Raw genomic sequence first — 27,304 nt, forward strand, 5'->3', positions numbered from 1 at the left:
GAGTTTTCTAAAACTCTATAAAGGTATATGTAGACATACATGCACATAATTTTTCTTTAAATAAAAGCAATATATGCACATGGTAAAAAAAAAAATTTCAAATAATTAAGAAGTATGTAAGGACTTCCCTGCTGGTGCAGTGGTTAAGAATCCGCCTGCCAATGCAGGGGACACAGGTTCGAGCCCTGGTCTGGGAAGATCCCACATGCTGCGGAGCAACTAAGTCCTTGCGCCACAACTACTGAGCCTGCGCTCTAGAGCCCGTGAGCCACAACTACTGAAGCCCACGTGCCTAGAGCTCGTGCTCCACAACAAGAGAAGCCACCGCAATTAGAAGCCCACACACCACAACGAAGAGTAGCCCCCGCTCACCGCAACTAGAGAAAGCCCGTGCACAGCAACAAAGACCCAATGCAGCCAAGAGTAAATTAAAAAAAAAAAAAAAAGAAGTATGTAAAAGGAAAAAGTAAAGTCTCTTCTCTCCCCAGATTTTAATTTTCCTTCCCCCAAGGTAGCCACTGTGAGTAATTTTTTGCATTTCTTTAGAGAAAATATCAATCCATATAATCCCATACAAGATAAACATTTAAAAATTACATAATAGATACATAATTTTCTGTACTTTGCATTTTTCATTAATAATATATCTGGGAGAACACTTATAGAAGATGTGGCTCATTCCTCTTGATAGCTAAAAAGTGTGGCTTTTAACTAAAGATGTGCTTGTAGCCAGAATTACTGAGAAATTAAGGACAGAAATCACAACTTGAAAAACAAATTTTTTTCAGTAGTAGCTTTGCTCAAACTCATGTGCTCCAGAAAAAGAAAGCCACTTTTTGGAATATAGACAACTCACCTCAAGTGTTACATCAGTCAAACATTCACTGGCTTACAAAGTCTAACCACTAGGGCCCTGCTTGTGAACTCCTACTCTAAAACCACTCTATGACAAATTCTTCTCTAATAATCTTATAAAATCCAAGTGCTCAAGCTCCTTGGGAAGTTCATTTGACTAAATTCATTTGGTAACTCCCTAGCCTTGCAAATTTCTTATACACTCAGTTTTATCTTTTCTTTCTATTTCTATTACCTTCCTTTCTTTTTTAATTTTCTTTTTAATCACAACTGACTTTTTTGGTGGTATCTTATGAGAGGCTTCAACAGACCAAAACACTTAGGGAAATAATCCACCACGAGTAAGAATCAGCAGACACAATAAATAACAGAATTAGATGCCCAAGCATGTCACATAATAGAATCATATGATTAAAACTACAGCTGCTGGTATATATACAATGAAATACTATTCAGCCATAAAAAAGAATTAAATTTTGTCATTTACAACAAGGATGGACTTGGAGGGTATTATGCTAAATGAAATAAGTCAGACAGAGAAAGACAAATACTGTATGATATCACTTATATGTGGAATCTAAAAAATACAACAAACTAGTGAATATAAAAAAAAAGAAACAAACACACAGATAAAGAACAAACTAGTGGTTACCAGTGGGGAGAGGCAATATAGGGGTAGGGGATTAAGAGGTACAAACTATTATGTATAAAATAAGCTACAAGGATATATTGTACAACATGGGGAATATAGACAATATTTTATAATAACTATAAATGGAGTATAAACTTTAAAAATTGTGAATCACTGTATTGTACAACTGTAACTTGTATAATGTTGAACATCAACTATACTGCAATTAAAAAATATGTTTTTAAAATATAGCTCCTGGGTATTCTGTAAGGTCACCATGAAAAAAGACTGGACCTCAATCTTGAATTCTTTCAGACTTGTACTTCTTTGCAATCATGATTCTGCAAACTGGTCACTTTTCCTTTCATACAATCTCTATTTGTTGAATTCTTTCCCATCCCTTAAGGCCCAGCACAAATATCACCTCTTCCAGAAAGTCTTCCTTGATTCCTTTAGCCAGCTATGATTGCTCATTTTTATTAATTCCTATGATAATTTTTTGTACTTCTTATGATAATCTTCACATTTTGCCTTATATAGAAATCATGCCTGTCTCCCTCTATTCCTGCCAAAGGTAAATTGCTCAAATTTTGCAGGAACCCACAAAAAATACAAACATTGACCCAATACTTTAGATAGATATGACCAAACACTACAGCAATGGAGTCAACATCAATATTTTCTTTAGATTGCTAACAAAAAGATGTCCTAACCAAAGGCTACAGTAGAATGGTCAATAAGCCATGTAGAGTCGATTGATGTTCTAAAGACAGGTGTCTCCATGCTGACCACTGTACTAGTAATAACCACTTGCACATTAATACCATGTCATAATTTATTAATTGCTTTAATATATATTATTTTGTTTTCATTTTCACAAGCATCCTCTAAGGTAGAGAATATTATCTTCACTTTACAGATAAGAAATATGAGGCCCAGAGAGGTCTGAGGTCACATAGGAAGTTCAGGGCATACTAGATCTAGAAACAAATTCTTCTTATGTCTAACCTGAGGCTCTTTTCACTGTCCTGAATCACTTTTGCAAAGCACCCAGCACATCAAGTTTTAGCAAGGCCAATCCTCTCCCAGAGTTGGTCCAACCTAAACTGGCTTCCCTAGGACTTACCTGCCATCCATCAGCAGCAGAACAGAACGACTGTTGACTTGATTGTCATTTTGGTGCCTTTTCTAAAATTATACAAGAAAAAGTTCAGGAAATAGACATAAAGCAAACTGCATGTAGAAGGTTAATATTTTGAAGTATTATTCAATGTAGTTCCCCTTTTTTGTAATTCTCCCTCACCCCCCTCCTTCACCCTCCCAACCCCAAGTCCTTCTACCATAAAAACCAGGCCAAGAAGCTGATTGTCTCTGAGAAGCTGGGGATGGAGGTCAGAAAAAGAACCAAGAGAGAAGAAAGAGACAAAATCTTGGCTTTAATATCAAGAGCCAAAGCCTGGGGTAATGAGAACAAACAACTTACGTCAAAAGCCACAGAGGAGAGAATGCAAAATGAGGGGTAGGACTAGAACCTCATACACCTTGGTAGGTGCAGGGAAGTTAAGTATTCACAAGCATACAGCTACCCTCACCCACAACCACAGTCAGCATAAGAAGCCTCTACCATGGACGCAGTGAGGAAAGAGGAATAGAGGTCCATTCAAAGACCAAATAAGAAGGTGACAAATAAGGGTATGTCCTGATGCTACGACTCACACAAATCCCCTCCTTCCAGTTGAGATTACTCCCTGCAAAAAGGGTAGGACTGGGAAGAGGGCAGGAAGAATCCTGAATTTGTCGGTTTATCCTAAAGAGACTGAGTTCTAAACCAGAAGTAACTAGGTGGGTTATTCTGAATTGGCAAGTTTACTTTTCAGCTTTCATTAAAAAGGGTTGAGATGGTGAGGTGCTGGTTATGAGCTACACTGAGTTTAGTTACAGAAAATTAAGTTATATTTTTGCACACCTGAGTTGTGACTGAAATTTCAACCACTATATGTGCTAATTCTGGTTTTAAAGAGTTACAGAGGGCTTCCTTGGTGGCGCAGTGGTTGAGAGTCTGCCTGCCGATGCAGGGGACGCGGGTTCGTGCTCCAGTCCGAGAAGATCCCACATGCCGCGGAGCGGCTGCGCCCGTGAGCCATGGTCACTGAGCCTGCGTCTGGAGCCTGTGCTCCGCAAGGGGAGAGGCCACAACAGTGAGAGGCCCGCGTACCGCAAAAAAAAAAAAAAAAAAAAAAAAAGAGTTACAGAGTTAAAGAGCTGGAGAAACACCCTGCTCTCAAACTTTGGTATAAAAATCTATCCTGTCAAAATCAGAAGGACTCTCTTAGGGAAGCTTCAAGCAGGTCAACAGGATGGACTTCCCAAATCCCACTAGTAGGCGTAGTGCTGGTTCCTCACCCTCACCCTTCCTTGCTGGACCTGCTGTAAAGAAGCAAAGAGGAAGCCATGCAGCACTCACTGAAAGCCAGTTTCTCCCTCCAAGGCCAGGAAAGGAGTCAGCCTCTGTTATGTCATGATCTTTCTAAAACCAGAGGGTTGCTAGCTATGTGTACCTGATAGAACTGAAAGTTGGAAAGGGAAATAAGGGAGAGTTGGAGAGGAGAAGAGCAATGTGGAAAGGGGAGATAAGAGCAGGAGAAAGCAGGGGGGACAGAGGGAGGAGGGAAGGGGAATATAAAAATGGGAGAAGGGTGAATAGAGAAAGAAGGATGAGAGCAAACCCAGAGAGAGCTAACTGAAGGAAGAGGTGGGTTATTAAAAAGGAGATGGAAGGAAACCTGGAAAAAGGTGGCAGTAGGAAGAAAGAGAAAGGCCTTGCATTACCCCTTTCTGGCCATGTATGGCTCACCAATCTTGGGCTTAAGGGAATTTCATATTCCTCTGGGATGGATAAGGACATAGGGAAAGGAAACACCTCTTTCCTTTCAGTGCTTCTTCCTAGCAAAAGGTAGTCCTGGGGAGTCCTTCTTGCCCCCCACAGCCTGACTAGGTACAGTGAGAGACTAGAGGCCCAGGAAGCCACTTCACCACGTCGTCGATGGCATCTTTCACTGCTGTTATGGACAGCACCACCATCAGGGGTACCACAGTCGTATACCATGCCAAGGAGGAGATCTGGGGAATCAACTGAAAGAGGGACGGGGAGAGAAACTTGGGTCAAAAAACTTAAAGGACAGTGTATTCCCTCCCAATCCCCACCCCACCACCATTTTCCCCTCCCTAGATTTATAATAAATTCAACTATCCTAGTTGCTTTCCATTGTTGTAGCCTCCAGACAACCACCCCAAAATCAGGAAACACCTCCTAAGAAAGGATTAAAGAAGAGGAGATGGTAAATTGCTATGTATCTGTCCTGAACTCTAATACCTTTGTCTTGATGGCAAAGAGCCATTTCTCCTCTGATAATGAAGGTGCTGGGGGTAGGGCTGTAAGAGTGGACACAGGAAAACCACATAACCTCCCACACCCCTCCAGCACAAGGAGAAATGAGATGATCCGTCTCTCTCTCCCAACTTGTGCCTACCCTGCTCTGCTTCCTTGCCCTGTGTTTGTGTTCTAAACCATTCTCCTCCCTCAGCACTCCCGTGTGTTAACTTTCTGTCAGGGAGGCTGGGACAAGAAGGAGGAATGGGATGGCAGCTGAGGTTGGGGTGAAGAGTCAAGTCTGTGGCCTTTTATGGTTAAGCTGAACTGTGGCCGTGCAGCCATGATGAGGGAGCACCCCTTTCTCGGGACTTGGCGACCTTGTCCCCTTCCTCTTGTAGAGGCTTGTTTCACCCTGGCTAATCCTGACCACAGCTACTCTAGGAGACTGGCCTGAGACTCCAGCCATCCATTTGCCTGTTATCTAAAGAGAGAAGACATCTCTCAGTTTAAGGAGGAGAAGGACTGATTACATAACCTGACCCCAGAGAGGCTGATAAAATACTTTGTGGAAATGGCCCTAAAAGGCAATACCTGTAGGAAAAGCAAAAAGAGGAAATATGCATTTGCAAGTCTCTGGAACTGTTCAAACAGGTTCATAGGCAAGAAGTTAAAGGCATTATATTTTGAGGTCTTGATGCTATTGTTCTGTGAATAAAAGAACACAAGCACAATTAGACGAATGAAAGACCCCACCTCCCAGTCTTAACAAAAAGGACCAAGACCACTTCATGAAACAGGAAAAAGCCACAGCTCCCCAACATAGTGGGGAGCTTTTCTTTGAGGCCTAGAGAGGCCTAGAGTATGCAAAGTTGGCAGAGCTGATCAATATGGGACATTTTTAGGAGGGGCAGGATTTATTTATGCCCTGAATAGAATTCTTTGTTTATTGATGCCATTGATAATAATGATGATAATAAAATCAACAACAATAAAAACTTACACTTATTGAATAGTTACTATGTGTAAGGCACTCTTCTAAGCATTTTATATGGAGCAACTTATTTAATTCTCACAACCACCATATGAAGGGAGTAATATACTACCAACTTTTGAGGACGCAGAAATTGAGGCACTGAGGTTAATTTATTTGCCCAAGACCACACAGTTACTTGCAGAGTTGAGATTGTGCTGTCCCCTGAGCCCCAGTTCACTTGTACAGCCATCCAAATGCTTTTTTTTTCTTAGAATCAGAAATCTTTCAGTTTCATCTTACCCTATGACCCAAGGTCCTTCGCAGCCCTAAACAGCAGGCAAGTTTGCCATTTGTGTTAGCTCTACTCAGAGCTCTCTAGGGGAGCTTTTCTTAGCCTGGCAATCCCATTTTGTTGTGCCTTTACATGTTGCTTTCAATGCTGAAGGATATCAGATGCCAAAAGCAAATTATTGTCTTTCAACCTTAGCCCACTGAAGGTTCCTACACTGGTTGCTCTCAGCATTGGAGACTCACTTGCCCCTTAACTGTCCTGACAGAGGTCTGAATAGTTTTGGCCTGCATCTAAGCTATTATTTTGCTGAGTGAAAATGGGAACTTGCTACCTCTTCAATCCTGATCTCAAGATGTTGGCAAGACCATCTTACTTTCTACTTTGGGGTCTTCAGTCGTTTGACCTAAGATGTGAGAGTTTGGATCTAAGAGCTCAAGAAAAGCAGAAGAATGAGACCAAATAATCCCCTAAGGACAGGGCTTCTCCCCCCACCATCTCCATCTATAGGGCCTAATGAAAGAATAAACCCACCTGCAGTCCTGAAATACAGATACTGCTCAAGTGTGAAGAATCTCTTGCTGGGTCCTACCTTGGGAAGACATCTGAACTCTTCTGTCAGAGAACCAACATCATTCTGTACTAAGGCTAAAACTTGCCTTGGAAGGCTAGATAGGCTACCCAGTCAAGCCTTGCCTAAGGTCTATTTCCCTAGGGAAGGGAAGCTGGTCAAACATTTTAGCACTTAGGAGTTTAAAGATCCAAGTTAAACCTAGGATTTCCTTCGTGTTTCTCCATGATTTTCCAATTAATGATCAATCAAACACTATATATTTCTCAAGGTTTGCTCTGTTCACAGCTCTATTATGGGCTATACTAGCAGAGGCTGAAAAAGAGTTAAACAAGATCTATCCTGGAGAGCTCACAGGTATGTCTTGAAAGGAGTTCTAACTAAATGACCTCTACGGTCCTTTCTAGCTCTGAGAGTAGGTTATTCTAACATAGAAATAGTTTTCTTGGATCATAAGATACTCTGAATTTCTTGGTATCTAAGTCCAGATGACTCTGATACTTGGATCCAAAGTTCTTTTGATCTTTTGCCTTACTGAAGCAGCTGGCTTTCATTACTGATTTTCCATTTGATTTTATAGTTAATGTATTTCAGGTTTCTATTCATTTGGGTAGCATTTGTTTAGAAAACAAAGACAAAAGCTATCCCGATTCTGTCTCAAGATAAATATAGCAGTACTTCTTTACTAACTTGGCAACTAGAGTGTTTTGTTCTACTCTTAAATGTCAAACCAGAAGCAATATCTCAAGAATGTAGAACATCTGCTTAACTATGAAATTCCTCAGTGTTTGGTTCTTTTGGCGTGATAGAGGTGGCAGATTTTGGTTTGGGCTATTTATTTATTTGGGCAGGGGTACCTGTTTGACTGCTAAAGCGGGGTATAGAGAACAGAAGGCCAAGTATATAATGAGAATCAGTAGTTAGGGGATTGAGAAGAGGAAAAGGAATAGGAATGGAAGTAATTAGAGAAATAGGATGAAAATGAGCAATGGATAGGCAGGGCAATGAAATGGTTGTTAAGTACATAATAGTCAAACCTGTTTATTTATTCATCAGCTATCCAGCATATGTTTATTGAATGCCATTTATGTGCCAAATATTGTGATGGGAACAGTAGTTACAGAGATGAGTGAAACTTGTACCCTTTTGTCAAGGGGTAATAGTTTCTTGATGAAAGAAAACTAACATTTTTTTTTCACAACCATATTTAACTCTAACAATCACCATGTATGGTGAACATTATTATGCTCTTTTTATACATGAGGGAACTGAAGAAAAGAAGTTAAATAATGTGCCTAAGGATACAAGGTTAGTAAAGACTAGAGCTGTGTTCAAACTCAGGTCTGTCTGATGCCAAAACCTAGTTTTACTGCACCATAGAGCTTCTTATGTAGCTCTAGAAGGTAGAGAGGGGGAAACCTGTTCCCATGGCCATATCCTAAATATTGTTATTATCCAGAGCCTCTCTAACTCAGAAATCATAAATATCCTACAGAGACTACAAATATGTATATCTATGTATATATATTATATACTTATAGCACTATATATATATATATATATATATCTACATGTGCACAAAGTAACATATATGTAAAAATTGCTTGTAATTATAAAAGATTGGAAACAATCCAAAGTCAATTTAAAAGGAAATGGTTACATAAACTATGCTAAATCTGCCTAGGAAATACTATGCAGTTGAAAAAAGAAGGAAAAAGCTATCATGAAATTATAATTATGAAAACATCTCCAGGATATACTGATAAGGTTCAGAATAGTTTAAGAAAGTGGGAAAATGAGAATATATATTTGTATTTGCTTTATTTGCACAAAGAAGCACTGCTGAATACACAAGAAACTAATAAAGGTGGTTCCCTATAGCGAGCAGAGATGAGGGCAAGAATAGGGTGTTGGAGCATGACTTTTAAACATATATCTTTTTATGAGTTACTTATTTATAAATAAATTAAAAAGTGAAAAAAGAATCCAGTAGAAAATGGGCAAAGATCATTAACAGTAGTTTCCATAAAAAGAAATACAAAAGGCTAATTAACATGAAGAGATTATTGCTGTCACTCAAAATTAAGGAAAGATAGATAATAAAATGTCATTTTTCATCTAAGAGTCTGGCAAAGATAAAAAAGATTGATAATATCAAGTTTGGCAGGAATATGGAGAAGTGAGCAGTCTTTACTATAGGTAGAAATATAAATGGATATAATCTTTTTAGAGGGCAATCTGGCAATATGTATCAAAAATTTTAATGTGTTTTCCTTTTGACCCAGCCAATTCACTTCAAGGAAACTCTCATAATGTATATTCACACAAATGTGCTGAAGTATATGTAGAATAATGGTGTTCACTTAGGACCATTTATCATAGCAAAACACTGGAGAAATTTTTTTGGAGGGGACACCTGCATATAAATGGAGACATTTAAAATGATAATAAGAAACTGGTTGAATAAATTAAGGTATATTGATACAATGGAAAACTATGCTGCTATTAAATGAATTAGGAAGGTCTACACATATTGTCATAGAGAGATGTCTAAGTGAAAAAAGGAAGTTGTAGAACTATGCTTTCATTTGTGCAAGCTACAATATTTCTTTTCTAGAAGATATATATAAAACCCAAAATTTGAGACACATTCTCCCCTGAGTCTAGGTCACCGTATTAATTTGGTTTCTGAGCCCTCACTGTACCAGCCCTCATTGTATAGGACCTTGAAAGAAAGTAGAACCTATGTTGTAGAATCTACATCTACAAAGAACTTCCTGCCTCACTGACAACGGGGATTATTAGAGGAAAATACCAGCCCCCTCCTGAAATAGCTAGAGACCTGATACTCACCGGATATCCGAACAGACTGTTAAATTCTCTGTTGTTGGCTTGCAGATACCTCTCTTGTTCTGAAAAAGAAGAGAGAAATGATGAGAAGGATGCCCCTCTGTAGATCAGCCTGGGATGCTGGCTGCTAATGAAGACTTCACTAGCTTCTCACACTTTCTCACTGAGGGTATCTGCCCACAAATAGGATTTTGTCTCTTTATTCAAAGAATCAAGAAATACAATAAAAATAGAAACCCTAAAGTGTTTGTTGAAGCTTTCTAGAGGAAAGAGGACAAGTAACTTCTGAGGAGTTCTCCACCATTAATGCTTCTAGTAATCCTAGATTATGTTTCCACAGACAACAAGCTGGTGTGCACCAACATTACTGCCAAACACAGAAACCCAGTTCTCCTTCATAAGTTAATTACAGAGCCATAGTTTAAGATATCTGAGGTTCATTCCAAGGCAGCCTTTCCTAAACTTGCTTGACTAAATTTGAATTAATAAATAATTACTGAGCATCTACTGCACCGAAACCAGTGTGCTGGATGTTGTGGGGAGATAAAAAGATGAGTAAGGCAGTCCTGACTTCCAGGGACTTGCAATTTAGTGGAGTCAGCCTGATAACAACAACACATACAAAATCATCACATCAAAACACATAGGTGTTACAAACTATTAGAAGTAGCCCATTATCATGTTATGAAAAGTATTAAAACTATATTATCAATAGATCTTTCTGTCCTGAATAAAACATTCCTATAGCCTCTTCGATTCTTCATTGGTTCAACAAGCATTTACTGAGTTCTTAGCTGGTGTCAGGCCCTGTGTTATGAACACTCACATACGAGTTTTTATGTGAACATGTTTTCATTTCTCTTGGGTATAAACATAGGAGTAGAATTGCTGGGTCATATGGTAACTCTAGTTTTAACATTTTGAGGAACTGCCAAAAAGGTTTTCACAGCAGTTGCACTATTTTACATTCTCACTGACAATGTATGAGAATTCCAATTTCTCCATATCCTTGCCAACACTTGTCATTGACTGTTTTTTATTTTAACCATCTTAGTGGATACGAAGTAATATCTCATGTGATTTTGATTTGCATGTTCATAATGACTAATGGTGACATTGAGTATCTTTTCATGTGTTTTATTGAACAATTTATATACCTTCTTTTTTTGATTTGTTTGTTTTTTTAATGAGAAAGGAAATTTTAAATTAATTAATTAATTTTGGCTGTGTTCGGTCTTTGTTGCTGCCTGAGGTCTTTAGTTGCAGCAAGCGGGGTCTACTCTTTGTTGCAGTGCGTGGGCTTCTCATTGCGGTAGCTTCTCCTGTTGCGGAGCACAGCCTCTACGTGCGCAGGCTTCAGTAGTTGCAGCACGTGGGCTCAGTAGTTGCGGCGCATGGGCTCTAGGGTGTGCGGGCTTCAGTAGTTGTGGCATGCGGGCTCAGTAGTTGTGGCTCACGGGCTCTGGAGCGCTGGCTCAGTAGTTGTGGCACACAGACTCAGTTGCTCCATGGCATGTGGGATCTTCCCAGACCAGGGATTGAACCCGTGTACCCTGCATTGGCAGGCGGATTCTTAACCACTGCGCCACCAGGGAAGTCCTATATATCTTCTTTGGAGAAATGTCTATTCAGATTCTTTGCCCATTTTCAAACTGGGTTAATTATCTTTTTAATCACTGAGCTATGCATTCTTTATCTATTCTGAATAGAAATCAGTTATCAGATATGTAATTTGCAAATATTTTATCCCACTCTGGTTTTAAATGTCATTTTTATAACGTACTAAATTCTAACATAGAATATAATTCTGGGTTTTCTATTAAGTTCCGTTGTTCTATCCATCTTTAAAAATATTTTTTTTTAATTGAAGTACAGTTGGTTTACAATATTGTGTTAGTTTCAGGTGTACAGCAAAATTATTCAGTTACACATATATATTTTTTTCAGATTATTTTCCATTATAGCTATTACAAGATATTTAATATAATTCCCTGTGCTATACAGTAAATCCTTGTTGCTTATTTTATGTATAGTAGTTTTTATTTGTTAATCCCATACTCTTAATTTATCCCTCCTTCCATTCATCTTTTAAATTATGTAACTTTTAATATAGGATAGCAAGTCTTCTTTTTTAAAGAAGACTTCTTGGCTACTCTTGTCTATTTTCTCTTCTAGATAAACTTCAGAATCATTTTGTCCAGTTTGCTCAAGATTAGAGTTTTTTTTTAAAAATAAATTTATTTTATTTATTTATTTTTGGCTGTGTTGAATCTTCATTGCTGTGCATGGACTCTCTCTAGCTGCGGTGAGCAGGGACTACTCCTCGTTGTAATGCGTGGGCTTCTCATGGCGGTGGCTTCTCTTGTTGTGGAGCACGGGCTCTAGGCGTGCAGGCTTCAGTAATTGTGGCACGTGGACTCAGTAGTTGTGGCTCATGGGCTCCAGAGTGCAGGCTCCGCAGTTGTGGCGCATACACTCGGATGCTCCGGCGGCATGTGGGATCCTCCTGGACCGGGGCACGAACCCGTGTCCCCTGCATTGGCAGGAGGATTCTTAACCATTGTGCCACCGGGGAAGCCCCAAGATTAGAGTTTTGACTAGAGATGAAGACAAATAAAATTTTATTCACTAAAATTCTGTGGATGGAGTGAAAGTGGGTTATTAGAAAAGGCAGAGCTACCTCCCATGGGAAGAACAGTCAGGTCTGGAAAATCACACTTCTTTCCTCAGGGGGCTAAGATGGTAGACTTCTGAAAGCTGAGGAAAGAGCCAATGATAAGACAGGGACTTTTATAGTTCTTCATGTAATTTCCTTTATTCCTCCTCTGGTTGTCAGCAAAAATGACTAAACATCATGAAATCAGCACAAGACTAAATTTCTTACAGAAAATATAAGGGGCCAAAGTCTGCACAATGGGCAGTGCTTGAAGTTCAGAGATTTGCACAAATTGTAGGAAAGGTGAAACTGGGATGTTTACCTCCTTTTACTCAAGGATTTGAGTACACAGATTTGGAAATTACACAGATTAATCTGGAGAGAGTTGACCTTTTTGCACTATTAGTCCCCCATCCAGTAGCATACTACATCCCTGGAGGGAGACTGGTGTGACCCCAGGAAGCCATTTCTTTGTGCATGATGATCATGTCTGTACAATCAGCTTACTAGCAATACATAAACAAGTGGCTATAAGTCTTCCCTGGGCTAGTTTACCACCCAGCTATGCAGCTTATAGTTTGTTCTCCTGGACTAGTGTATTTCTTTCTTGTTTCATTCTTGTGATTACTAGGATTAGCTGAATAAAGAGAGGGGAAGTTGAGATGGGACTGACAGGATGTTTTGTTTTGTACTCTGTTTTGACTAGTTAGTGGCTTATTTACAATCTGGTGATACAACAGCTTCTGCTAACCATTATAACTTAGGTTATCCAAAGCAGTGGAACATGTATGGCTCAGATAATTTAGCTGTGTCTAGGATGTAGAGCTGCTGCATGACCTATACTCTTTCTGCAGGGACTTTCTCAGGGGCCCAGATGGCTGCCTGATTAGGGCAGAGTACCAGGGTAGTACTGGTGTTTCGACTGACGTTGAGATTTCCAATCCACGAGCAGGCTACTTTTCTACTATGTTCATACTCAATTTGCTCAGGCATTGGTGAATAAAATCAGTCTCTCTCATGCCATTTGCCCCTCCAACCATACCCAACAGACCAGCACAGCCCCTCAATTTATTCAAAAATATTATTTTATGCCTCTTGATAAAGTTCTAATATTTTCTTATTGAATTTCACATTTCTTATTAAATTTAATCCTAGATATCACTAACTATTTTTTTTAACTTAATAAAGGTCTAACAGGTTTTCCCAGCAATTTATCTGGGTGCAACAGGCTATTCTCTCTAAGCCCAGCAACCCCAGGGGATACGTGGAGTTGAGGCTCTGCAAAACAACTAAATACATACGTCCCTATTTGAGTTTAGGAGTAAAGTAAAGCAGGTAGATCCCAAAGTTCAGAGCCTGAGTTGGTGGAGACAGATTGAGACTTCTAAGTTGGGGACGGCATTAACCAACACCTAGTTCTGGCTCTTTGATCCCCGACCTGCTATGAAAGAAAAGGAAAGAAGAAGGAAAGTAGGATTTTCACCAGGAAGGGAAGAGCAACTGAAGGCTATAAAGTTGGTTTTCATAAGATGCCTCTAAAAAAAGGAAAAGCAGGAACAATGAGAAAAGTGGTTAAAACTTTAGTTTGCACAAGCATCTAGGAGAAGAAACTAAAAGTCCGAGAGAAAAAGAAGACAAGCTTAAGGAAAGAAGGTAGCAAGTCATGTTTGAGATAATAAAGGCAGAAAAAATTTTTGGATGAGATAATGAAAGATTAATTCAAGATTCCCTAGGGCTTGTGAATATTGTTGAGAAAAGACTGGGATGACCAAGTGTTTTCCCCATTACTTGTTAATTCAACGTTTATTTCTGTTTGGCTGAAACAAGAGTGACAAAATGTGAATTATGGATGAGAGGTTAGAACTACAGAAGATTGAAAATTAGCTTAGACAAGGAGAGTCTAGGAGATGGTCTAGTTGAAGTAGTCATGGCTATGGAATTCAAGGGGATAAACACCTAGCTCTAGCCTCTGGTGACTGTGGAAAATGCATCCTTCATTGGGAACTAAGGGTTGAGTCTACAGCCTGTTCAGCGAAGGCCTGGTTTCACAAGGACCTGTGCTGGGAGCTGGCCTGAGGGTGGTAAAAATCACTGAAATGAAAGGGTCAGACATCTTGGCGAAGCAAGGCAACTTGGTATTATAAAATGTGCAGTTGACTTAGAGTTAAAAACATGGCAGGCTTCCACAGTGGTTAAGAACATAGGAACTCGGGACTTCCCTGGTGACGCAGTGGTTAAGAATCTACCTGCCAATGCAGGGGACATGGGTTCGAGCCCTGGACCGGGAAGATCCCACATGCCACAGAGCAACTAAGCTCGTGCACCACAACTACTGAGCCTGTGCTCTGGAGCCTGCGAGCCACAACTACTAAAGCCTGCACACCTAGAGCCCGTGCTCCGCAACAAGGGAAGCCACCACAATGAGGAGACTGCGCACCACAACGAAGAGTAGACCCTGCTCACTGCCGCTAGAAAAAGCCTGCGGGCAGCAACGAAGGCCCAACGCAGCCAAAAATAAATAAATTTATATTAAAAAGAAAAAGAACATAGGAACCATATTCAATATCTTGTAATAACCTATAATGGAAAAATAATCTGAAAAAATATATATAACTGAATCACTTTGCTGTACACCTAAAACTAACACAATATTGTAAATAAACTATATTTCAATTAAAAAAAAAAAAGAATATGGACAATTGAGTCAGACTTCCAGGGTTCAAATCTCAGTCTTTCACTCACCAGCTACATAGCCTTGAGGAAGTTACTTAACCTTTCTGAGACTCATTTTCTTCATCTGTAAAATGAATGATAATAATACCTACTCATAAAGTTATTGTGAGGATTAATAAATTGAGGCATGCAAAACACTTAAGAACAATTCCCAATACATCAAAAAATGCTCAGAAAATTTTAGCAGTTCTAGACTGGGCTTTGTGACTAAACTGTTAAGTGACTTAGGGCAAGTCATTTTCCATCTCTGGGCTTTAGTTTCCTCATGTGTAAAACGGGATAGTAAAATCTACCTTATCTGCTAATATGAGGGTTAAATGAGATGGTACTCATAAACTGTCTACATAATACCTGACACATCAAAAGTACTCATTAAATGATATTTTTTTGTCCTTTATCTTATGCTATGTCAAGGAGATTCCACAAGGATCACTGATACAGCTGTCTGTGCTCAAAGTAGAGTTTGAACTTTCAGCTATCTCCTGTGGATATACTAAGCTGACTCAGCCAGTAAAGAAGAAAGGGTACAAAAGCCACAGTCTAGTGATGGAAAATCCCTTGGTGGGATGTTAGTAGGAGAGAAGTGTCAAAGTAGGAGAAGCCTCTAAGTATGTACTTAAGAGTTTTGAATCAAATGCTAGAGTGAAAAACATAGCTCTTATGCAATCTTGATGTAATCCAATCTCAAGTTTTAGGAGTTAAAGCTACAGAAAATTGGAGATGCACCCAGAGAAGGAAATGGCAGAAACTAAAAAGGAAAATGGGCTCTGTAAGAGGGAACTGGAAAAAGTGGCACACAGAAAGAAAAAGAAGCAGGAGGAAGAAGGAGGGAGGGAGAAAAAGGAAGTCAGGCCAGGTGGTCAGGAGGCAATCAGTCTTAGGAGGTTCTGAGCAAATACCTCCTTGCTCACAGTGGGAAAGCAATCACAAATAGGATTTTCCAACTAAAGACAGAAGAGCAGTGAGATGACCTTTAGGAGTGCAAGTCTCTAACCAGGGGATTAGTCAAGGTCCCCTCTCCTTACACCACCAGACTCCCAGATCAAGGAAGCCCAGGTGCTGGTGAGAGAAACTCAGCAATAACCCCCTGCTGTCATTCTAGATCAACAGGCCTAGGTGATTTCACCCAAGTCACTTAATGCGTAGGACTGAAACTTACCCATCTCTAAAAATCAGTGAAGAGAGTGCCAGGGGAAGGATAACTGACCAAGTTCTGGAATTTCTGCTCAGATTAGTTGGAATCAATTTACAGTAGGGATTCTGGAATTTCTTAGATTCCAAATGATCACAATTTATCCTAGTCGTCAAAAAGCATAATGGGAACATTATAGCTATCAGTTGATTTAGCTGCCCATATGGCTTCCAGTCTTGGGTACACAAGAACATTTATATTTCATCTCTCCAGACTGCATCTCTAAGATATCTTGAGTGCAGTCACCAGATGATATTTCTATCTAAAGAATGGTATGAAGAATAGCTAAATGACATAGCTGAGAGTCATCATGGGAAAGTCCAGGGTCAGGGGTCCTGCGGAAGAGGCAGTAACTAATTTGCTGTCTCATCACCATTTCATTACGTGTTTCTTGGTTCAGTCTACCCATTGCTATGTCTCATGGTTTACATTCAGCTCATTTATAATACTTCTAATACCATCTTCTCCCACTAAACAAAGACCTCCTTAAAGATAGAGACCATGTCTTTTTTACTTTTTTCTTTTCTTTAAATCTCTGTATCCCACTGGTTAGCTCAGCATTAGGCCCTGGATTTAACACATATTTGTTGAATGAACAAGCATACAAGTGAATAGATGCTTAGAAACACATTCTGTTGAATCATGGTCAGATTTCTGTCCAAACCCCTCCAAAGGAGAATAATTACCTCCTCCTCCTTGTGGGAGTATCTATATTATCACAGAACAGCTGGACTGAAAGAGAAACCCCAGCTAAGACTAATTCTTTGTTGATCTTTCTAAGGTCAGCAAACAGGAGGATAATCAGCATGACTGAAGAGGGTGGGTACAGTGCAGTGTCAAAAACAACCTGGAGAGGAAGCTCTCTAAAACCTTGAAGGTCATGAAAAGTCTAGTTCTTGAACTACTGTAGCTCTCCTGTTACCATGCCTCTGATCATCCTCTGTAGCTTCACTAATTCTTCTGTCCAAGTTTAGCAGAACAAGACTAGAATTGCTCAAAGGACAAGACACTAAAGAAAAGAAAGATAGTAAAAAGCAAAAAAAAAAAAAAGCAAACCCTCATTTATTAACAGGATGTCATACAAGATTGATTTGGCTGACACAATTCAGAATGTGCTCAAAACCAAAGTCCCCTCCCCCTACTCCTCTTGGAGACCTTCGTTTTTTCCCCCTTTCCTCTCCAAGGGAGAAGCTGACAGAAACATCAACTGGGAGATGGGAGTTGAGAGTGGTGCTTTACCATTCTGACCTCATTTGAAATGTAGAACTAATGATTTCTCATCAATGTGGTAAAGGTAAAAACCATCATGTTTGACTGAACTACTAGACATCACTTTCAGTGCTTCTCAATCATAAAACCTTCCTTGGGATAGGAGATGAGAGGTTGGGAAAGTTATGATAAAGGCCATCAGAAACAAAATGCCATTCACACAAAGCTGGACCTAAGAGCAAACCTTGGTGATGCCAAAGAAACAATTTAACTATAAAAGATTCAAAATTTAATTCCCTTTGTTTAGCATTGCCAGATTTAGCAAATAAAAATACAAAAACAAAATATGTCCCAAATATTACATGGGACATACTTACACTAAAAAACTATTCATTGTTTACTAAAATTCAAGTTTAACTGGGAATCATGTATTTTATCTGGCTACCCTGACTTTTACTGAGGTCAAGAAAAGTTCCTACAAATTAATTCAATTGTTGCTTTAAATTTTCTAAATAAAAAGAATTCTAGAAACTAGCTCTAAAAATTTTAGATGTCTGTTTTATTTTAATAACTTTATTGAGATATAATGTACATTCTATACAATGCATCTGTTTAAAATAAAATGTACAATTCAATGGTGTTTGTTATGTTCACAGAGTTGTGCAACATTGATGTCTATTTATTTGTGTTTATTTAGATGTGGTGTTGCATAGGATTCTATTACTAAGGCTCTGATTAATTTTCTGCCCTACATGCTGCAATATCTATGCCCTCTTCCTTCGTACTATTTCTTCTTCTGTCCTTTCTTTCTAGTTTCTCCAACTTAGTTTTTTTTCCTTTGCGATTACACTTTTTTCTTTAATTGTTTTTCAAATCACCAAAGTAAAGCAAACATATTTTACATGTAAAAGATACAAACTCAAAAATATATAGAGAAAAAATATAGTTTCCTTTCCCACGCCTTCTCCCTTTCCTAAGGAAACCACTGTTAACAGATTGGCGTATATCCTTTGGGGGTCCCTTCCTTAGAGTATTTACTTACAAACATATACGTATACACAAACACCTATATGTGTTTTTTAAACAAATGAGATGCTACTATATGTATTGCTCTGCTAGTTGCTTTTTTCTTTTCATAATATGTATTGTAGATCTTTCCATGTCAATACATACAAGTGTATCTCACCCTTTTGAATTTACTACCTAGTATTATTTAACTACCTATCAATACTTATTAATAATTTTTACTGTTGTGTTGTGGTAGTGGTGATGATAACAATGATGATATTTGTATCAATATATGTGTATGGGTGGTAAAGCTGAGGGAAAGGAGAAGTATAATAAATGGGACAAGCTTGTAAACTCTCCAGGACAGAGGGAACTCTGTAGGCACTGGGCTAGGTAGATAACTTAGTAGATAAACTCAACATATATGCAAAACAGTAAAGTAAAAGTTCAAGGCAGGATATTAATAAGATTTACAATGAATTGTAGAAACCCAAGAGAATTGAAGTCCACACAAAAACTTGTACATAAATGTTTATAGCAGCATTGTTTATAATAGCCAAAAAGTGGAAACAATGTAAATATCTATCAACTGATGAACAGATAAACAAATAGTCGTGTGCCCATACAATGAAATGATATTCAGCCATAAAAAGGAATGAGGTACTAATATATGCTACAATATGCATGAACCTTGAAAACATTAAGTGAAAGAAGCCGGTCACAAAAGGCTACATATTACTTGATTCTATATATATGTGTATATGTTATGCATATATCATGTGTAGAATAGACAAGTCCATACGGATAGAAAATAGATTAGTGGTTGCCAGTGGCTGGAGGTGGGGGGAATTGGGAGTGATTCCTAACGGGTACAGGGTTTCTTTTGGGGTGATGAAAATTTTCTAAAATTGAATTATGGTCATGGTTCACAATTCTGTGAATGTACTGAAAATCACTGAGTTGTGTGCTTTAAAATGGTGAATTTTATGACAAGTGATATCTTAATAAGGCTATTATTTTTAAAAATTATAGAAATCAAGCACTATAGGAATTCAAGAAGGAAAGATAATGCCAGGGGCGTGGGGGGCACTGGTGGCTAGAGTTGCTGGAGAAGGCTTCATAGAGGACTTGCACTAAACCTAAAAGATGAATATAGATTCAATATATTGATAGATGTAGGGAACACGTATCTAGGCAGAAAAAAAGAACTTAATGAAATTTTCAGCACTGAGACTAGACAAGTTGTATGATAGTACAGTAGGTAGGAAGAGTCTGAAGGAGGGAGGAAACAAGACTATAAAGTCAGGCTTTTAATGCAGGCTAATGACCTTAAATTTTATCTAGTAGCTGACAAGGAATCCCAGAAAGATTCTGAGCAGGGAAAAATGTGATAAAACTGGAATTTCAGAAAGATTAATATGACGTATTTACAGAGGAACACATTGCAGAATAAAGACTTAAAAGATTGCTGCAATAATCAATGCTTGAAACAGTGAGAGGTTGAACTAAGAAAGTAGTGAAAAATAGAAAGGAGAGAGTAGGTAAGCAAAATGCTGGAACAAGTCAACTCCACATCCACTCTATGTACTATGTGTTTTCCAACCAGAACAGGCTGATAGCCTGGAAAAGGGCAGAGTTACCTGCCAAATACTGGTTTTGCCACTATTATTTTGTTGACTCAGGCCAACAGGATGGACCAGGATTAACTGCTCACTGCTCCAAACAGCACAAGCAATAACTCTACTGCAGTAGGTAGACTTAGCCTATCTGAAGGAATTCAGACCAAGAAAACTGGTTCCAATTACTTTTCATTGGTAAAAATTTTGACTTTTTGAAATGACCACATTTATAAACATTCAAGTTCTTAATTATCTTCCTGAATGGGAGCACCAAGCTCTTATAAATTACTTTTTACATAAACGTTTACCTAGTGTTTACCATGTGCCAGTGCTTTACAAATATTACCTCATTTAATCCTCACAACATCCTTATGAGGTAGCCCCATTTTATGGATGAGAAGCTGTAGCATAAAGAAATTAAGAGATTTTCCCCAAAATAACAGTAAGTGGTGGAGCTAGGATTCAAACCTAGACAGTATGGCTCCAGAATCCACGGTCTTAACCACTGTGCCTCCCATATGACCTTGACTTCCTAGCACTTACCGTCGATATAATTTGGCATTTCTCTGTGCTATTATTTAATGTCTTATTACTTAATTAAAGGCTGTCCCTCAGTAAACCATAATCTCCATTAGGGCTGGGATTCTGTCTAGTTTTGTGGCTATTGTATTGCCAGCATGTAGCACAGTGGCATTTGGTGATCAATAAATATTTGTTGAATAAATTAATCAGTCTTTATTGACTATCACATTCTTCATTAACCTTGAACTTACTGCTCCCTAAAGTATTTTGTCCTCTATATTTTCTTTTCTTAAAAAGTTATTTATTTGTTGAAGTATAGTTGATCTACAATGTTGTGTTAGTTTCTGGTGTATAGCAAAATGATTCAGCTATATGTGTATATATATTCTTTTTCGGATTCTTTTCCACTATAGTTTATTACAAGATATTGAATGTAGTTCCTTGTGCTATACAGTAGGACCTTGTCATTTACCTATTTTATATATAGTAGTGTGTATCTGCTAATCGCTAATCCCAAAATCCTAATTTATCCCTCCCCCTCCTTCTGCCTTTGGTTACCATAAATTTGTTTTCTATGTTTGTGTTTGGTTCTGTTTTGTAAATAAGTTCATTTCTATCATTTTTTTAGATTCCACATATAACTGATATCATATGATGTTTGTCTTTCTGTCTGACTTACTTTACTTAGTATGATAATGTCTAGGTCCATCCATGTTGCTGCAAATGGCATTATTTCATTCTTTTTTATGGCTGAGTAATACTCCATTGTGTGTATATATATCTGTATCTTCTTTATCCATTCATCTGTCAATGGATGTTTAGGTTGCTTCCATGTCTTGGCTATTGTAAATAGTGCTGCTATGAACATAGGGGTCCATGTATCTTTTTGAATTATAGATTTGTCTGGATATATGCCCAGGAGTGGGATTGTTAGATCATATGGTAGCTCAATTTTTAATGATTTGAGGAACCTCCATACTGGTTTTCCACAGTGGCTGCACCAATTTAGATTTCCATCAGTGTTGGAGGGCTCCCTTTTCTTCACACCCTCTCCAGCATTTGTTATCTGTATATTTTTTGATGATGGCCATTCTGACCGGTGTGTGGTGGTACCTCACTGTAGTTTTTGATTTGCATTTCTCTAATAATTAGCAATGCTGAGCATCTTTTTCATGTGCCTACTGGCCATCTGCACGTCTTCTTTGGAGAAATGTCTATTTAGACCTTCTGCCCACTTTTTGATTGGGTTGTTTGGGGTTTTTTTTGTTGTTGTTATTGAATAGTATAAGCTGTTTGTATATTTTAGAAATTAAGCCCTTGTTGGTCACATCATTTGCAAATATTTTCTCCAAGTCTGTAGGTTGTCTTTTCATTTTGTTTATGGTTTCCTTTGCTGTGCAAAAGCTTATAAGTTTGATTAGGTACCGTTTATTTTTGCTTTTATTTCTATTGGCTTGGGAGACTGACCTAAGAAAACATTGTTACGATTTATGTCAGAGAAATGTTTTGCATATGTTCTCTTCTAGGAATTTTATGGTGTCATGTCTTATATTTAAGTCTTTAAGCCATTTTGAGTTTATTGTTGTGTATGGTGTGAGGGTGTGTTCTCGCTTCACTGATTTACACTGTCTGCCATATTCTCTGTTCATAAGAAGATGCAGGAGAAATTGGTCAGTTAGCCTGTTTTCCTCAACCCTCTCTCTTTCAGCAGTTCTGAGAGTAGGAGAGGACTTCTTGCTTTTTCCTTCTGTTGGGAGCTCCCTGACTTCCTCTTCCTAGAACCAGGGCCTGTGCCCTTGGAATGGGCTCCTTCCAGGAATCAGACAACTGCATAATGACAGAAAGTAAAGAAGGTATAGTGTGACCTTAAATCAGTGACCTAATTTCATTCTCTGCACCTTCTCCACTCCTCAAAAGGAAGCCTAAATATAGAACTACAGTCTGGCTTGCTTTCTCAAAATTTTATGTTAGAAAAAGATTTCTTTTTTCATGTCAGGCAGTTTCATTCTTAAAGGTGGCTTGGGTGTGATTACCCCAGCTCCTTTTAGTACTTTGAGACACCACAGGAAAGCACGGAAGTGGTACAGAAATCCTCTCTAACACCATAGCCAGATCCACTTGCTCTGTCTGCAAAAAGTCTGCAAAAGATGACTTAATTAGCCTCAGCAACTGCTTTTCACATTAACCACTTCTTTTTTAGCAGGAGGCGGTTGTGAAGGATGGGGAGAGGAAAAGGAACACATGCTTTCCTGATGAACTTCCAAATAAAAGTACAAAATAAATTAAGAGTACAGATAAAAGAACAAAAGATGAGCAAGTATAACTACTCAAATTAGAATTCTCAAATGACAGAACAAGGGAGCTTGAAATTGTAAGTACAAAGTATTTACTTCTGCAAAGTATATTTCCTTTCCTGGTCAGTTTGCTAAAATGGTAGTTTGGTAGGTTGGCCAGTCTATTTATCTGTCATACGTGCAAGTGCACACACATGTGCGGGCATGTGTGCACTTTTTACAGGCAACAATAATGACATACAGACTTAGAGTTCACCTACCTCCATTTTGTTTGTCCTCACTTTCCTTTTCAAATACAGACATTGCAGAGTAGTTCCAGTTATAATTCCCTGGGATTTCTGTAAAGGAAATAAAAAAATTTAGAATGAGAATTTCTCATTGCCAATACCATTTTACTTAAATGAATGTTTAAGAAACTTGGAACTTGATCTCTGAAATCCAAAATAAATCTACCTCTAAAATACATGTGCTAAATTTTAGAATTCATTTCATACATCCTTATCATAAAGTTATATTTTCAAAACTTGGGAAACAGATTCCACTTCCTGGCAACCAAGTCTAAGCTGATAACTATAATCTGCCAGAAAAATTAGCTGAAACTTGGAAACAGGAAAAATAAATTATTGGGTGATCTTTTAGTGAAGTTCTGGGCTTATACCTTTGATTAGTTTTCTGTTGGACTATTCTATAACCCCATAGGGCAGCAGTTAACTTGTAGATTTTCATCTAATATAGATATAAATATTTTCTCTCTGGTGGAAAAGATAACTCCAAAGGTTACGATTAATGTACTTTAGGACTTTAAATAGTTTTGTATATAATTGAGAAATCTTAACTTTTTTTTAATGAAATTGCCTATATATACACAGCTCCTAAATTTTTATTTGAACTGGTCTTAACATCTTACTGGTTCCCTCATTAATTAATGAGTTAAATAAAATCTGTGACATCTGTCCATTTTATATTTACATGAGAGTCATGTTTTTTAACCTTTTGAAAATTATGCTTTATCAAACCCCATGACTATGCTACACAGAAAACCCTTCTATCTCTCCATTCTTAACCCAATTCAAAAAAGGCCAAAAAAGTATGTTTATTTTAATTAATTAATTTCTTTCAGGTCTCCTAAGTCACTAAGTATGCATAAGCCAAGATTAGAAAATATTACATGTATTTTCATCTTAATTATCCCAAACAAGATTAGATGGGACAAAAATCCATAATTTTGGGGGGGAGTGTTAAGTCTAAGTAAAAGAGTATTTACAGCCAAGGGATGTTTGGCTGTCAGAAAAAAAAAATACCTGGGCAACTGTGATCACTTTGGAATGAGAATGCATCTTCCAGTTCTGCCCTCAGTGAGTCCCAAGTGACCTCAGTAAGGATACAATTCATATTTCAATAATCTAGGCAGAGTTGCATCAAATAACTTTAGGAGCCAGGGAGTTAATAGTAGTTAGGTATAAAACAACAAGAAATGAAGTGCTGGGCATTGTGACCAATTGGTGAGTGCATGCTTCCTATAAAAGCATCCAAAGTTTTTAAAAAGTAAAATTAAATATTGTGTAGGCCGAAAAAATTCACTTGTGCTGCAAGTTTTGTACCCCAAGCTAAGGTCTGTTTCTTCTGTCAACAGAATCTGTGTGTTCCTAACGAACGTGAGCAGTTCTAATAGCATCACTCTCTAGGCACCCAGTCCTACCTTCAGTTGCCTGAGAATTCTCAGGGACCCCCACAGTAGGCTTGGGGTTCCTACTGCTGAGAAAGGAGAGCCAAGGATGGGAGGTCCTGAAGTTCTGGATTCTCTCCAACCCCTGCAGGGCCATCGACAGCTTTGAGAGGGTAGCCTGGCCAAATGCACACAAGCAGCACAGCTTGGAATTTGAAATGGTTGTGACACTTAACAGCCAGCCAGGGACCTGAGTAATGACTATTTAGCTGGAACCAGGCACTCACCCAATCTTGTGACGCTCTCTACACGCACATCACATTACATAGCTGCCAACTGGAAAATACATTTAAGCTGTTAAACTCAGAGGAGGAGGAGGAGAATGTGAGGGAAGGGAAGAAGAAATGCGATGTGGGAGGGAAAAGGGAAGAGATGGAGTAAAAAAAAAGGATTAGGAGCTAGAGAACTGGGTTTCATTTCAAAGTTTGCTACTAATTAACGACAATGTGACTTGGGGCAAGTTATTAACCACTTCATGCCTTAAATTTCTTCTAAAGTGAGAATAATTTTTTTTTAAGAAACAGAAAATAAATTTAGCAGATACAAGATGGAGAAAAATCTGATAAGGAATAAATTTGCCAGAGAGAGGTTTAGAGGTAATTATGTATTACAAACTAAGTACAACATTAGTTTCCATTAGGGAGCTAAGAAGAACTGTGAGAGGATTAAATTAAATAATGTATGAAAACGTCTGCCACAGTACTTGACACAAAGTAGTCAATCAACAAAGGGCAATGTTTTAAAATTTTAATATACACACCCACCAGCTTAGTAAAAAAAAATTTAAGTCTAATAATATTGTGTTAGAGAGAAAGTGGAACCACTGGAACACTTACATACTGTTGGTGGTATTAAAAATTGGACAAACCACTCTGGAAAACAATTTGGCCTTATCTAATAAAGTTGATGGAGAATTTACCCTATAACCCAGCTAGTCCATCTTATTTATATACCCTAGGGAAACTGTCATAATATGCCACATACGAAGATGTGTGCAATAGCACTGCTCATAACAGCAAAACTGGGAAACCAACCAAATGGCTATTAATGATAGAATAGAGAAGTAACTTGTGGTATGTTCATAAAATGGAAAGCTACATAGTAGTGAAAATGAGTGAGCTAAGTTATACATATTAACATTGTTAAATCTCAGGAATATAATATTTAGGGAAAAACAAATTGCAGAAGTATACATAAAATATTATTCCACTTATGTAAAGTTAAAGATCATGTAAAACTATATCATCAGGGTTAAATACTTTCAAGGTAAACCTATAAAGAGAAACAAGGGAATTAAAAATACCAAATTCAGGATAGAGTTTAGGGAGAGGGAAGGGGATGGGATGGAAAAAGCATACGGAGTGTTTCAAGCTACATTTGTGCTCATGGTGTTACTCTTTCCAACTTACACATTTGTGATAAACTTTATATCTATTCAATATATGATAATAACAAAAGAACTAAAAAATTAAAGTGAACATACCAGATAGGAAATAGTCTTCCTATGAGGAAGAATAATTACTCTGGAGAGTAATTTTTATTTTTTATTTTTTTTATAATTTTATTTTAGTTTTTTCAGCTGCGTTGGGTCTTTGTTGCTGTGCGCGGGCTTTCTCTAGTTTCACTGAGCGGGGGCTACTCTTCTTTGCGGTGCGCGGGCTTCTCATTGTGGTGGCTTCTCTTGCTGTGGAGCACGGGCTCTAGGCATGCGGGCTTCAGTAGTTGTGGCACATGGGCTTAGTTGCTCTGTGGCATGTGTGATCCTCCCGGACCAGGGATGTAACCCGTGTCCCCTGCATTGGCAGGTGGATTCTTAACCACTGCGCCGCCAGGGAACTCCTCAGAGAGTAATTTTTAATTAACACTTACTAAAAGAGTTGGCCCAATTCAGGTTACTACATGAAAAAAATTTTTTTATTTTGAGATAATTTTAAACTTACAGAAGAGTCGCAAAAATAGTATAGAGAATTTCCATACACTCCACCCACCTTCTTATGTTAATATCTTACATAACGATTAAACAATTAACAAACTAAGAAATTAACCTTGGTATAATACTATTAACTAAAGTACAGAAAATATTTATTTTTTTTACCAATTCTTTCCACTAATGTCCTTTTTTGTTGTTGTTGTTCCAGGATCTAATCCAGGATCCCACATTACATTTAGTTGTACGTCTCCTTCCATATGTGACTGTTCCTCATTCTTTCCTTGTTTTTCATAATCTTGAGAGCTTTGAAGGGTATTGGCCAGTTGTTTTGTAGAAGGTGCCTCAACTTGAGTGTGATGTGCCCTTCTCATTGCATCATATCAGGGGATACATGCTGTCATATGGACTCCTAGTGATGTGAACCTAGAACGCTTGGCTAAGATGGTGTCTGCCAGAACTCTCCACTGTAAACTTACTATTTTTTCCTCTGTAATGACATGGTTATAGAAACTAAAGCTCTTTCACTTAGACATGAGAATCTAAAGGTAGAAATAAGAGGTCCCACCTTGAGCTGATAATCTCCAAGCAGCCTAGACCTTGAACTGAGTCACATAACATAGAAACAAGAATGACCTTACTAAAACTTGGGGTTGAGGGTGGAGTACTGGTCTACTGATATTTTAGCCTATAGAGTTCCGATTGGTATCACATTGCAAACCAACCTCAAGTTCCCCCAAGCCACAGCTGTGATTCTGTGCTGCCAACATCCTATACCCTCCCCACACTTATTATATACAAAAACTGGTAAATTTACTAAGTACAAAGTATTAGAGAAAGTCTTTATATATTTAGCTCAGTCTGAAAACTACATAA

General features: G+C 38.2%; 1 protein-coding gene across 1 annotated transcript in view; it reads right to left on the reverse strand.

Annotated features, from left to right (window-relative positions):
- The window catches only part of LOC113619986 (phospholipid-transporting ATPase FetA-like), a 73,950-nt gene extending 47,875 nt beyond the window's left edge, over window positions 1-26,075 (reverse strand). The window contains exons 1-6 of the mRNA XM_027105585.1: window positions 24,475-26,075; window positions 23,036-23,113; window positions 9,546-9,604; window positions 5,451-5,564; window positions 4,520-4,618; window positions 2,613-2,674 (exon numbers count right to left, since the gene is read on the reverse strand). Of these exons, the coding sequence (XP_026961386.1) occupies window positions 2,613-2,674; window positions 4,520-4,618; window positions 5,451-5,564; window positions 9,546-9,604; window positions 23,036-23,113; window positions 24,475-24,598 (536 nt within the window). The 5' untranslated portion in view covers window positions 24,599-26,075. The remainder of the gene's footprint in view (window positions 1-2,612; window positions 2,675-4,519; window positions 4,619-5,450; window positions 5,565-9,545; window positions 9,605-23,035; window positions 23,114-24,474) is intronic.
- Window positions 26,076-27,304: the final 1,229 nt, after the last annotated feature.

Source organism: Aethalodelphis obliquidens, unplaced genomic scaffold (assembly GCF_003676395.1).
Source record: "Aethalodelphis obliquidens isolate GAN/ISIS:26980383/991018 unplaced genomic scaffold, ASM367639v1 scaffold7, whole genome shotgun sequence".
Taxonomy (NCBI): domain Eukaryota; kingdom Metazoa; phylum Chordata; class Mammalia; order Artiodactyla; family Delphinidae; genus Aethalodelphis; species Aethalodelphis obliquidens.